The sequence below is a fragment of the Dendrobium catenatum genome, unplaced genomic scaffold, assembly GCF_001605985.2.
Source record: "Dendrobium catenatum unplaced genomic scaffold, ASM160598v2 fragScaff_scaffold_370, whole genome shotgun sequence".
NCBI lineage: Eukaryota > Viridiplantae > Streptophyta > Magnoliopsida > Asparagales > Orchidaceae > Dendrobium > Dendrobium catenatum.
Genome location: NW_021318832.1, coordinates 3,218,549 through 3,232,980, shown reverse-complemented (window position 1 = coordinate 3,232,980; position 14,432 = coordinate 3,218,549). Strand labels below are relative to the sequence as shown.

At 37.6% G+C, this 14,432-nt stretch overlaps 1 protein-coding gene across 1 annotated transcript in view; it reads right to left on the bottom strand.

Annotated features, from left to right (window-relative positions):
- Nucleotides 1-14,432, bottom strand: part of LOC110105172 (aminopeptidase M1) — a 55,001-nt gene that overhangs the window by 27,527 nt on the left and 13,042 nt on the right. Inside the window, exons 5-10 of the mRNA XM_020834566.2 lie at nucleotides 14,298-14,391; nucleotides 13,897-14,050; nucleotides 13,615-13,719; nucleotides 13,416-13,532; nucleotides 5,522-5,635; nucleotides 4,618-4,800 (exon numbers count right to left, since the gene is read on the bottom strand). Of these exons, the coding sequence (XP_020690225.1) occupies nucleotides 4,618-4,800; nucleotides 5,522-5,635; nucleotides 13,416-13,532; nucleotides 13,615-13,719; nucleotides 13,897-14,050; nucleotides 14,298-14,391 (767 nt within the window). The remainder of the gene's footprint in view (nucleotides 1-4,617; nucleotides 4,801-5,521; nucleotides 5,636-13,415; nucleotides 13,533-13,614; nucleotides 13,720-13,896; nucleotides 14,051-14,297; nucleotides 14,392-14,432) is intronic.

Genomic DNA, 14,432 nt, shown 5'->3' with positions numbered 1-14,432 from the left:
TCTTCTTCTCTAAAAAATCAAATTCTCATTGAATCTCAAAACAACTTAAAAACCACTCAGCTGACCGGTTTTTTTTTCTTGTTCTGACCCCATTTGGTAAAATAAGATATGAAACCTCAAATCCACCAGAGTATCATCAATCAGTAAGCTCCCAGAAGAATCAAGAGCATGCTGTGAATCATGATCATCAGAGACTTCAACATAAGTAAGATGAGGAACTTCTAGATTAGGAGGGTCAACATACAATGTACTATGTATCAGAGGTGTAGATAATATAACGGTAAGACTAGTAGGGCTAGCAACAAAATTTTAGCTTTTAGAGGATCAATTGGAATCTAATTCTTAGCACAGACATCAGCTGTGGAAAGAGCAAAGATTCAACCAATTGTGTGTTATCTCTTGACCTGAACTTTTCCTTTCTTAAATCCAAATGGGCCTTGAAATAACCAAAATAATTGTGGCCAAAGATCTTGCAGAATAAGCAATATTGAGGGATTCTTTCAAATTCAACCTTAAGGCAATAAATCACAAAAAGATGTGAGTATCCACACTACATTTGAATTGGAGAAGTAACGCCCATTTCTACCACGGCCCTGACCACTAATGGCATTAAAAAACTGGCATTAGAAACATCAACTTGCAATTTTTTTACCAAAAATACATCTCAAAGAGATGGAGTAAGCTGATTAAAGTAAGGTGAAAATTCTCCTTCAAATTATCAAATTCGAGACATTATTCTATGTTTTAAAGGTTGTATCTATATTGGTAAGTCTTCTTCTCTAAAAAAATAAATTTTCATTGAATATCAAAACAATTTAAAAACCACTTAGCTGACGGTTTTTTTTCTTGTTATGACCCCATCTGGTAAAATAAGATATGAAACCTCAAATCCACCAGAGTATCATCAATCAGTAAGCTCCCAGCAGAATCAAGAGCATGTTGTGAATCATGATCATCAGAGACTTCAACATAAGTAAGATGAGGAACTTCTAGATTAGGAGGGTCAACATACAATGTACTATGTATCAAAGGTGTAGATAATATAACTGTAACACTAGTAGGGCTGGAAACACAACTTTAGCTTCTGGAGGATCAATTGGAATCTAATTCTTAGCACAGACATCAGCTGTGGAAAGAGCAAAGATTCAACCAATTGTGTGTTATCTCTTGACCTGAACTTTTCCTTTCTTAAATCCAAATGGGCCTTGAAATAACCAAAATAATTGTGGCCAAAGATCTTGCAGAATAAGCAATATTGAGGGATTCTTTCAAATTTAACCTTAAGGCAATAAATCACCAAATAGATGTGAGTATCCAAACCTACATTTGAAGCGGAGAAGTAACGCCCATTTCTACCACGACCCTGACCACTAATGGCATTAAAAGACTGGCATTAGAAACAACAACTTGCAATTTTTTTACCAAAAATACATCTCAAAGAGAGAGAGTAAACTGATTGAAGTATGATGAACATTCTCATTCAGATTACCAAATTCAAGACATTATTCTATATTTTAAAGGTTGTATCTATATCGGTAAGTCTTCTTCTCTAAAAAATTAAATTCTCATTGAATATCATTCCACACCTCTTGCCGGACATCTAGGGAATTCTCAAAACAATTAAACAAATCTCTTCTAATTTTTATTGGCCTAGACTCCATAAAGATGTCACTGATTTCATTAATAATTGTCTTACTTGTCAACAAATTAAAACCTCTATCTTGCCCCCTGCCAGTCTTTTAACTCCTTATCCATCCCATTACAAATTTGGGAAGATTTATTTCTAGGTTTCATTACCGGCCAACCTACAAAAAGGTACACCACCATTTAAATAGTAATTGATCGTTTGTCCAAATAAGATCATTTTGGCCCTTTACCTCCTAATTATTCTTCTTCTCAAGTGGTCGAACATTTCACACATATCATTGTTACTTGTAAATTGAGGTCCTCAACCATTGTTTAGAACAATATCTTCATACATTTACATCCACAACTCCCCAATTATGATCTAAATTTCTTTGTTGGGCTGAACTTTATTATAATACATCCTTTCATATAGTTATTCAAATGAACCCTTTCCAGGCCCTATAAGGTCGATTAACTCCATCAATTCCAGCATATATTCATGGCACTTCTGACATTTATTATGTAGACACCTTATTAACAATTCGTGACACTCTGTTACAACACTTTTCGTCAGAATATTTCTCAAGCTCAAAATCACATGACATTAATGGTAAGTCATCATAAAAGGGATTTGCTGTTCTCAATAGGAAATCTAGTATAGATTATACTACAACCCTTCAGGCAAAACTTAATTGTCCGCATAACACATTTCAAATTAGCTAAATGATATTTTGGCCCTTTTCTAATTCAAGAGGTAATTAGCCCATGGCTTACCGCCTAACCTTTCCTTCTAATAGCAAAATTCATCTAGTTTTTCACATTTCTCTTCTCAAACTATTTAAAAGAAAACCTCCACTGACTCCATCCACATTGTCAAATCTTACTTTCCTTATGCCATTTTTAGCATCCCCCATTTTAAAGCTTTGTGGCCTACCACATTGTCAAGTCCGGTTGCAATGGAAATTAAACACACTAGAAGATGCCACATGAAAAAAAATTTCAGCACTCACTTCATCTTTTACTTCTCTCAACCTTGAGGACAATGTTATTTTTCATGACAACGGGAGTGTTAAACATCAACACATTTCATTAGATCCAAAATTGGTACAAGCAAATTGTGAAGCATGGGCTACCAACATGAAGGACCAACATACAATCATCAAAGTCTATCAAAGAAGAAGAAAATCTCCAAAATAAATCATGTATTGTAATATAATTGAGTGAGCTACAAAGGTGTAATAAAGCTTTACTTTATTTTTTTCTCTTGAGTAAGGTAGACCAAGCCTACCTATTTTTAATAAGGAATGTATTAGGTAGACCAAGCCTATTTTATAATCTTGGCATATCCAAAGTAGTATGAATAGACCCTATTGTAAACAAACAAGCATGAATGAAATTTTATGGTTTCCTCTCTTCTTCTCTCTTCTATTTTCAGCTTGGGAGTCTACACCTACTAAAAGGTGCCTCGCTTCTTGGCCTCCAAGAAGCATATCATAGTTCTTCTAAGTCATTCTAAAATTTTAATTTTGAACACATATCCAACCTTACTTAAGGAGCATAAGTATTTATAATATTAATAATATTAGCATCAACAATAATCTTTACAGCTATAATTTTATCTCCAATTATATTAATTTCTACAATGTTATCATTCAAACTCTTATCTATAATCACACATATCCCAATTCTAATACGACTATTACCTGAATATCATAGTTTAAATCCTAAACTATCAATCTCCTTAGCCTTCTATCAAACTCATTTAGTTTTCTAAATACATAGAATATTTATCTTCTTATGAAATATAATATCTATTAATTTAATTTCAAGTTCTTGTCCGGAGAACCTATATTTCAAGTTCTTGTCCTAATTCTAGGTTCTTTGCCCACATCCGTCCATAATGTGGGAACCTTTGCTTATTTAACATTGCACCCGCCCTTGCACACTTCTCACTATATTCAGACGATACTGCATATAGCTTTGAGGGAATGACCTAACATTAACGCAATGTATTAAGACATTATTGGTGTCAAACGGCTTATTTCTACAGAATGACCGTCCGAGTGAAATTATAGTGTTATTTATCGCATCTGAATCAGTAATTCACTAAATTTAGTTTGCAAACAGGACTAATTCTTTTGTGACATTTGCACTCGAACCTAAATATATCCAGCATTGCTCAATTTCCATTTTGGATGTTATACCCTCAAACTGGCTAAGAATTAATACATCTGCTTATAGATTTTATGAATACCCAAGAGAAACAACCCCATCTACATAGTGTCATTCTCCACTTAGCTCAAAACCTTGATAGACCGATGTAACACTTCAAAAATTCTATTTTAAAACCTTACTAATCGAAAACAGAAACGATATCAACAGGTTAACGGTGCATTAAAAACACCAGCCAGCTTTTATTCCTAGAATTGGATGTCACTAAATACAAATATAACTTGCAATAATACACGGCATATAGATCAGCAATTATAATAGAATATGTAAAAGAATTAAAGTTACAAAATCAATGATAAAAAAGGCAAGTAAAAATAAATGATTTCATATGCTTAAACCTATCCGCGCTACTCTTGGTTTGTTGAATAGAAATATGAGTACTTTCTCCTAAGACTTAAGAGAGTTGCGGCATTTGTTTCAGACTAGTAAGTAGGTAGGTGTGCAAACTGATTTTTAAAATTCAATTCAAATTTAATTCATTCCCAAACCCCCATAGTTCAGCTCAAAGCTCGTATAACAACATTATGCCAAATGTTGCAGTGCATTAGGGAGCGTAGACAAACACGCAGAGTCAGCTTATTCTTAATTGATACAGCAAATTTGAGGATTTTAGATTTATAATTTGAAAGAATAAAAGGCTTAAGTTCTCATAATAACATTAAGAAATCTTGGACATGTGTACTGAAAAAGCACAGCAAAAGTTATTAAGAAAAATATAATGATGAAAACATCAAGTATTAAAAAAATTACTTTGCATACCTGTTCAAGCTCCAATTTTTCATCTCTCAAAGTCACATGAACAACTGGATAACCCTTTTGCTTTGTCCATGAATTCATCAACATCTTTACTGGTTCACCGGACCCTTCCTCAAGAACATCCCACAAGTCTTCGGTTTTTGCATTGGAAAAAGCATATCTTTTCACATATGAAGCCAATGATTTCTAAATGACAAAGTAATATGTAAGTGAAATAGAATAAAAGGTATCGCATAATGGAGCTCATTTCCAGTATATATCAGCACTGTGAGGAAGACAATATAAAAAAGTAAGAAAGCTATCCAAAGCCTATCAAATGGTATGTACCTTCTTGGTTCAGCATTCACCATCACGTTGGCACATGCTTAGGTTAGTATAGTTCAAGTAGAAGATACTTATATTCCAGTATTGAGAATAGCAAAAATGATTTATTAGTACAGCTGCCACTACTTTTTCAAAAATGATTGTCCAAATAGCCAATAATACTGCATTCATGTACATGTCGTAAAGATTGGAAATAAACACTGAGAGAGCCTATCCAGCCAAAGAGATAGAAGCCGAGTTGAAAAAAGTACTTGACAGCCAATATTCCAAGTCCACAGAGAGTTCATTAAGAAAATTGAAATAGAGTGATCCAGGATGGTAATGTAAATTATTGGACCAAAAACTGTATCTATGCACAATTTAGTGGCAGCTAACCATTACGGATGGTCAGATCAGAGCAGAACCATATGCCCCCCAAAACAGATTATGCATAAACTTAGAAGAAGCGATGCATAAATAAAACATGGAACCATTTATAGTTTAACTCAAAGGTGCAATCTTAGAATAACTTCTATATTTTCAAGAAATTCAACATAACAAAGAACCAAAAAACTCGCATATCAGTTCACGGAAAAATCCTAACCTGAAAACACTCAACACCAAGGAAACATTGCAACATTCGTATGAGAGAGGCTCCTTTTAAGTAACTGATCGCATCAAAAATTTCATCAATCTCGTTAGCATGATTTATATCAACCTGCAGAGAAAGACTTATTATTACCACATGCTATTAAGTAGTTACATCACAAACACCAAAGTAATTGGAATTCTTCATGGGTATTGCAAGCAATATGAAAGACGGTTCATCAATTTATTGCCAATAGTTTGAATAATGGATTTAGGCATAAACAACTGTGATGTGGAATTTCCTAAGGCAGTTTTTGGTTGCCTGAAAATATGCGGGTTTTTTTTCTTTTGCTGGTATTGTCGCATCGGTCATGAAATATGGATGAGATTTTCACTGTTTATGTTTGGAATTACCCAGGTTCCTATAGCTTTGCCGGTGCTTATTCCTTAAAATTCTCATTAGACGCACTGTTTTGCATTGGCATAGCTTATTCCTTGGAAATCTCATTTGGAAGTGGTTGTTTTAGTTTGGCTTTATCCTTCTCCCTTAAGTGGTGCTGATATTGTTGAAAACAAACTTGGAAGAAGGGATTCTTGAAGTCCTGCACCTTGTTTCTGCAACAGCACCTTGTTTCCCATTGCTCCTTCCTCCACACCTGCTCTCTTTGGAATGCCAGTCACATGTAGATGCACCCCCACCAGAGATCTCCTTACTGCCTAAACCTGCCGGCCAAAAGCTGTTTGCTGTTTCCACAGCCGGCTGCTTCTTGCTGTTTAGACCGAGTGAGACAGCAGCTTGTTAGGAAATACTTGAATATATCAAGTAAACCGTAACAAAGATAGATAAAAACAGCAAACGATTCCCACAAAATCTGATGGAAAACTCTCCAAACTATAATTTTTTTGCAAAAGGGAGAACTAACGGAAACAACGAAAGCAAAGATACAATTGATCCTCAATTCTAGAGGAGGATCGTTCTCTCCCAATCTCTAGATAACTCTAGAACCCAAGACACCAAGAAAAAATTCTCCAGAGAACAATAATAAAGCATAACCCTAACCCTAATTCCCTCATCCTACTTAAAACATACAATTAATTAATCAAGCCAAATGATTAAGGAGCCCTTGTCACCCCCTCGTTTCCATCCAAGGAGTTTGAATTTGAAGTATTGGTGGACCCACTCCTCTCCCTCTCTCTTTGCCGCCACCCCTTCTATAGTAAAACCGAACGAGTCCCTAAGGGACCACTTGTAATTGGACCGGTCCACTAGGAACCGGTTTAACAATACCGCCCTCCCAAAGAATCACCTTGTCCTCAAGGTGAAGACAAGGAAACTGAAGTTTCACCCTCTCGTATGGCTCCCATGTGATAACCGGTTCTTCCGGCCAGTTCAACCGAACCGGCCGGCCCACCTTTATTTATCCCGCGGAACAGACAGTTTGCGGAACAGAACTGTTCGCGCGAAACAGAGAGGGCGGACCGTCGGGCTTCACGCGAGAGCGAGGTAGGTTTCTTCTTTCTCCAATTTTTAGCAAGTGATTACCTTCTAGGATAAGAAATAATGATTCCTTTTTATTCTTATTATTATCAGAGTGTTATTTTGGGAGAGATTGGAAGAACGAGAGAAACGGACGATAAGGCTTAAGGGGAAGGTTTGTTGAATTTTCTTTCAGATTTTTCGTATAAATTTCCTCCCTTTACCTCATCCAAAGTGAATGATATATTTCTTCTCTCTAACGAACCCCCATCAACTCCAAGGGTTCCAAAATCACCTCTAAATCTTCAGTGAGTGTGACTGATAACTCAGAACTAGCTGCATAATCTCCAATGGCCCTTCTCAACTGGGATACATGGAAAACAGGATGTATAGTCGTCGTTGATGGTAGTTTCAGTCAGTATGCCACCACTCTGATCATTTCCAATATCTTATAGGGCCCAAAGTATATAGGGGCAAGTTTCTCATTCCTCCTGTTGGTGACTGCTTTTGTTTGTATGGTCGAAGCTTCAAAAACACCTTCTCCTCAACCTCAAAATCTCATATTGGATGTCCTTTTTATGCCCATCTGCCTATTTTTTCATAATATGTTGAGCTCTCAGCAAATGCTTCTTCAACTCATCCAACACCCTGTGCCTCTTCTCCAAGTACTCCTCAACTGAAGAAATTGGACTGTTGTTATGCCCAAAGTTGATGTAGGAAAGGGGGGGGGAGGGGGGGGGGGGGGGGGGGGGGGGGGGGGGGGGGGGGTTCAAAACAAGAAGAAAATTAGTTTTGACCCTTGGGCTTCTAATGTTCTCGGATGGGCCTTGGTTGCTTGATATTGAGCGCAAAATGCTGGAATTCTACTTAGTGCTAGCTTATTAATGTTGAGCTGAAGTTTTAGTTCATTAAATGGGAGATTTATTGAACAACCTAGCTCATTAATCTAAAAAGGTATGGATTTATTTTGGAATGGACTTATCTCTTCCTTTCCCCCCTTTTCTTCTCTCGAGCTTGTCCCTTGGGTTTCTGGGTATGGCTGTTGGTTTCTTGTGCTCTGTCCCTTGGGTTTCAGAGAATGATTGTTGGTTTCCTATGTTGGGAGATGTTCCCGTGCCTTTGTCCCTTTGGTTCCGTGGATTGCTGCTTGGTTCCGTGGATTTATGCCTGGTTCCCATGACTGGCTGTTTATTTCCCTGTGCTGGGAGAAATTTCGTGCCTTTGCCCCCTTGGTTCCGTGGTTGGCTGTTCGGTTTTGAGTTCCCTGCTTGGTTTCGTGAGCCTCCTCTGATTTACTGTGTCATTTGGGGAACTTGTGTGGTGGCTGTTGGCATTTCATATTCCCTAATCTAATTAGCTTTTAATTAATGTTTTATGGTTGTTTAGTTCCCTTCTTTTGCCTATATATATAGAAAATGTTTTTAGATAAAAATAGAGAGTGAAAATTGAGATTTTTGGAATGGAAAAACTAAAGGTTTTTCTTGGAAAAGCTTGAGAGCTTTGTCCATTTCTTCTTCTACTCTTTGAGAAAGCTTGTGAGCTTGTCTTCCTTCTGTCTCGACTTCTAAACTCTTTCGTCTATCCGCAAGTATCCTTCCACATGTATCCTTCTTCTCAAGACGAAGCAAGTTTAGGAAAGTCGTTGTCTTTAATTTGCGATTGTGTCAAGTTTGTAAGCGTCTTAAGTTATAAGAGTCTTTTATTATTTTAAAAAAAAAAAGTTGTGTTATCTTTTATTTTGTCTATTTCTTGTAATTTCATTGTCCTACTAAGGTCTTATTTTTCTAGCAAAAAAATAGGGGACTCCTAATTTTTTTGCTTACTTTTGATTACATCAAAAGTGCACCAAGTGAGGTGGATCCCTTCCATACAACACCTTGAATGGCGTCATCTGAGAAGCAGAATGATAAGAGGTGTTGTATAAATACTTAGCCCATGCTAATCACCTGGTTCATAACTTGAGTGTCTCTGATACAAAGCATCTGAGGTCAGTCTCCAAACTTCTATTGACCACTTTTGTTTGGTCATCTGTCTGTGGGTGGTAGGCGGTGCTCCTCTTCAATATTTTCCCTGTAATCTGAACAGCTCCCTCCATAAATGATTGAGAAACATATTATCCCTGTCGAATACTGCAGCCTCTGGTACTCCATGCAGTCTAACCACATCTCTGATGAAAGCTAAGGCCACTATCACTGCGGTGTATGAATGTCGCAGGGGAATGAAGTGAGCATACTTGCTTAATTGATCCACTACCACTATGATAATTGTAAATCCTTTTGATCGGGGAAGCCCATCTATGAAATCCATGGATATCTCCTCCCATACCCGACCTAGTAAAGCAAGTGGTTGTAATAATCTTCCTGGATATATCGTCATGTACTTGTTCCTCTGACATACCTCACACATGGCGACCATCTCCTCAACATCCTTATGCATCCCCTTCCAGTATAGCTCTGAAGCTAGTCTCCTATAAGTCTTTTGCACCCCTGAATGTCCCCAAACAGTGCTCCCATGGAACTCCTAGAGCAAGTGTAGAATGTGGACCGATGTCCGAGGCATCACAAACATCCCTTGGTACAGAAGTCTCTCCCCCACCAAAGAATATCCCGGATGACTACTCTCCTTTCTCAGTAAATCAGCCTTGATCTTCCCCAAGTCCTCATCTCGAGCACTCTCCTCCTTGATGGCTTCCCAATCTAGCATCAATGGAATTGACACTATTGTCGCCTGCAACTTCCCCATACAACTGGACAAGACATATGTTGCCTTGTTCTCCACTCCTGGCTTGTATTAGATCTCAAAATCATAGCTCAATAGCTTGGAAAGCCACCTCTAATGCTCCTTTATCACCATCCGCTGCTCCATCAAGTATTTCAAGCTCTTCGGTCCGTCTTGACAACGAAATGCCTACCTAATAGGTATGGCTGCCATTTCTGGATGGCTAGTACAATGGCCATCAACTCTCGCTCATAAACAGACTTTAGCCTGGCACTAACTGTCAACACATGGCTGAAATAGGCAATGGGTCGATGATTTTGCATGAGCACTGCCCCCAACGCATATCATGAAGCATCTATCTCTACTACGAACACCTGGGTGAAGTTCGGTAGTGCTAAGACTGGTACAGTCTTCATAGCCATCTTCAGACTCTCAAAAACTGTTGTGGCTGCCTCCCCCCATATGAATCTGCCCTTCTTCAATTGTTATGTTAGTGTCCATGCTATGGTGTTGTACCCTTTCACAAACCTCCTGTAGTATCCTGTCAGCCCTACGAATCCTCTCAGCTCCTTCAGATTCTTTGGTAATGACCATCACAACATGGCCTTAATTTTTGATTGATCTGTTGTCACCCCCTCTTTGGACATAATATGGCCCAAATACTCCACACTAGTCTGGGCAAAACAACACTTCTTCAGGTTGGCCCATAGTTGGTGCTCCTACAACACCTCTAGCACCCTCCTCAAGTGCTCTCAATGCTCCTCCTTTGTCCTGTTGTACACTAGGATATCATCAAAGAACACCAAGACAAATCGCCTGAGGTAAGGTCTAAAGACCTTGTTCATGAGAGACTATGATGTAGGCAAAGGGGGGGTCAAATCAAACCCAAAATAATTTGGTTTTGACTTCCCTTGAGCTTACTAGCTCAATAAATTTTGAGCTGGAATTTAGCTCATTAATGAGCTGGTTTTTAGTTCATTTATTGAACTAAAGGTTAGCTCATTATTAGCTAGGTTTTAGTTCATTAATTATATTAATTATGTAATTTTTATTTATAGTTTTTATCTCTTAACTTTTAGTTTGTCCCTTGGGTTTCCAAAAATGGCTTTTGGATTCCGTGTGCTTGTTGTTTTCCGTGCTTGGCTCCTTGGCTTCCACGGTTGGCTATTTCCGTGCCTTGGCTCCTTGGTTTCCTCAGTGGGCTGTTGGTTTTCCGTGCTGGGTGGCCTTTCCCGTGCCGTGGAGCCAAGGTTCCGTGCTTGGCCTCTTGGGCTTCCGCGGCTGCCTCTTCGGGTCTTGGCTGGGTTGTTTTCCCGTGAGGTTGGGGGGGGGCTTTTCCGTGGTTTGTGTTGCTTAGATTTCTGTGGGAATTCAATTATGTGGATGTTTAGTTTATCCTCTCATACCTATATATATGAGACGTTTTGTAATGTTTAAAAGAGAGAGATATATGAATTTTTGAAAAGAAATCTGCGGATTTTCTTGGAAGAGCTTGCGAGCTTTGTCCACCTTCTTCTTCTATCTATTGGGGAGACTTGCGAGTTCTTTCCACCCTTCTTCTCGGGCTTCTAACTTCTTTCGTCTCTCCACAAGTTTACACCCCACCTGTATCCTTCTTCTTTGAAAAGCAAGTTTAGGGTGTCTTGTTTGAGTCAAGTTTGTAAGAGTCTTTGTTTATAAGTCGTTTTAATTATAAAAGTGTTCTTTTATATGAAATGTAAGAGTTTGTTCTAAAGTTTCTAAGATTTCTCTTCTTTTTGGGTATTTTGTGTCTTCTTTTATATAGGAAGTTTGTTTTCTGTTGCTCCCATCAATTTGGGGCCCCTCCCCCGGATTCTTGGTTGCACCAGACTAGAATGTGGCAGGGAGGCATCACCAGGAACTCATAATGCCCTTCATGAGTTCTGAAAGCAGTCTTGGGTACATCCTCCCGTTCAGTGGCAACTTGCTTCTGAAGCCTGACAAAGGTGAACTCTCTTTCAAATCTTATCTCTTCTAAGTTTTCCCTCAATTGTGGCATCATAAAGATTATATAAGCTTTCTCTGTTTTCACTCAGTTATCAAAGAGTTGAGTGAGGGATTTTACATAGTGACTATTTTGAATCTTAATTTAGGGATTTCTGTCGAAATACCCACATTATGCAAAATATGGATTGATTGGTTATTTTTGTTCTAAATATTTGTTGTGTAATCTATTGCTTGATCTATGTCATTGCTTTATTGTTTTCAATCACCATTTAAATCAAGGAAGTTGACTAATTGCTCTTGCTCTTTCAAAGGCATATAATTTCAAATGCAAAACATCAACATACGCATTTAATCCTACAACAAACGGTCATTTATAATGTGTTTGATTTGACCATATTTCTTGCAATCAACTCGAAGCATTCTTCTGTTTTCCATCTCTTCTTTATGCATTCGCATCTAATGCTCTGTTAGATGGTATTACATTTCTTTTCCTAAAATTATTTTTAATTATGAGATTGTGTACGCTATTGGTGGTGGATTCCAGCAAGTGCACTGGCCATGCATTATTAACTTGATACTTCTAAATTATATTTCACAAAGTACAAATTTCAGCCAAAACTACTATAAAACTATCAATGATCAAGTCGTCAGATTCGATTATTACCAAGCCGAGTAGACTGATGTTAAACTTCCTAAAATGGTTTACAGTTTCTTGAGAATATAGGTTTTTCTCATTGGTTTATAATCACATGGGATCATTTAATGTAACTCAGGTTTTAGTTGTTTGTAGTTAGGAATTATCCATTGTTCATATAGCTTTGATGGTACTTATTGCTCAGAACTCCCATTAGCATGTGGTTGTTTTGCTTCGGCAGTGCTTAATCCTTGAAATTCTCATTTGGCTGTGGTTGTTTCAATTTAAACACAATCCTTTTTCTTTCAAGCAGTGCTATTATATGCCATGAATTTTCATCGCATACAACTTGCTGTTTCAGTTCCTCTATATCTGCCGTTATTTACTTTAATATCTATGGTTTCTTGGGTTGATATCTATAGTTCCCTTTTTGCTGGAATTACTAGGCCTGCAGTTGGTTACCTTCTGCTGGATTTATGGGAATTGGATCCAGAATTGTGATTTTGATAAAAACGGACACAGTTTGTTAACCTTTGCTAGCATTGCGGAATTTGGAATTGAACCATGACTCGAATGAGCCATTAATATTGCTCGGTTATGGAACTTATACCTGTAATCAAAACTTATATTTCCAATTTCTGTAACGGAACTAAGCTGATTTGATGTCAACAGATTATCAGAAAGTATTGAGAAAATATTTACGTTTCTAATCCCATAGTGCCTAAATGTGAAACACCCCCAGACCTCCCAAATCCCACACATTAATACAGACACACTGCAATTTTCAATTTCTGTGGTGAGCTATTGCTTTTGAAACCGCCCTCCTACCAAATATAGGGTGCAACCTCTGTTAATAATGAAAGCACCTCCTCGCCACACCAAAATCCTACACACTCACCCGACGCAACACAAACTCACCCTTTTATATAAGTTCAACTCGCGTTACTAGTCAGAGTGCTAATTTAAGTTGAACCAACTAAACCAATACTCAGGGCCTCTTACAAAACTAAGAAATGATGCACAATCTAATTCTAGTTAAATTCAGGTTTCTTACCCCAGAGTTCAGAATAGTAATATAAAAAAAAAATTGGCACGCTCAAAAGAGAACTTCACCTCAATAGGATGTGATTCCGCAAGTGCATCCAACCTAAGGCCTGAAACAGTATCATCAAGAAATTGTGTCCAGATTTTCCATTCAGGAAACAAGGAATCTGCTGCTAAATAGCTAACCTGTAATTAAGCAATTAAACTCATTCAATATTTTCACAGGAGTGTCAACTAAAGAAAATCACAAGAAAGTGAGCTCGGCTACCCATGTTGCAAATCCCTCATTAAGCCATAAATGAGTCCACCATTCCATGGTTACAAGATTACCAAACCACATATGTGCCAATTCATGTCCAACAACAGTTGCCACCTGAAAATGCCATTCACACAGCAGTTTATAAAAAAGAAGAGCAATGGAAATATCATATTCTATAGAGTGAGCTTGTGTTTTTCTTAAACCAACTAATTAATCAAGAAAACCAGCAGTATTAATGGAAAACCAGCTATGGAATTGAGTACTGCTAATAACTAAACAAATATAGATTACACTTTGTTTATTTGCAGCTGCTGAATGACGCTCATCATAGAGAAGAACCGTTTCTCTGTAAGTCACTAAGCCATAGTTCTCCATGGCACCAGCAGCAAAATCCGGAATCGCAATCATGTCAAGTTTAGGGAGTGGATAAGGAACAGCAAAGTACCTGGATTGTAGCGATTAATCATCAACTGAAAGTAATTGGCGGTGAGAAAAGCAGGAACTGCATAGAATAATACTAATCAATGAGTACAAAAAACCTAAAACCAGAAGACAATTCGCAAGAAAAATTCTAATTACCAGAGTAGAGAGTAACAAATAAAGAACCTAATAACACAACTGAAACAACAAGAAAAAACAAAAAACAAAAAAAAATGGATAATAAAACATCAAATATGAAGTCTGAGCATTACTCTTTGTAAAGATCTAACGTTTTCACAGCTACGTCCAAAGCAAATTTTCCTTGGTTACTTTTACCGACTTGGCAGTAGACTCGAACATTAATCCCTGAATAAGATCCAATGAAACAGAAAAAACATTAAAACTTG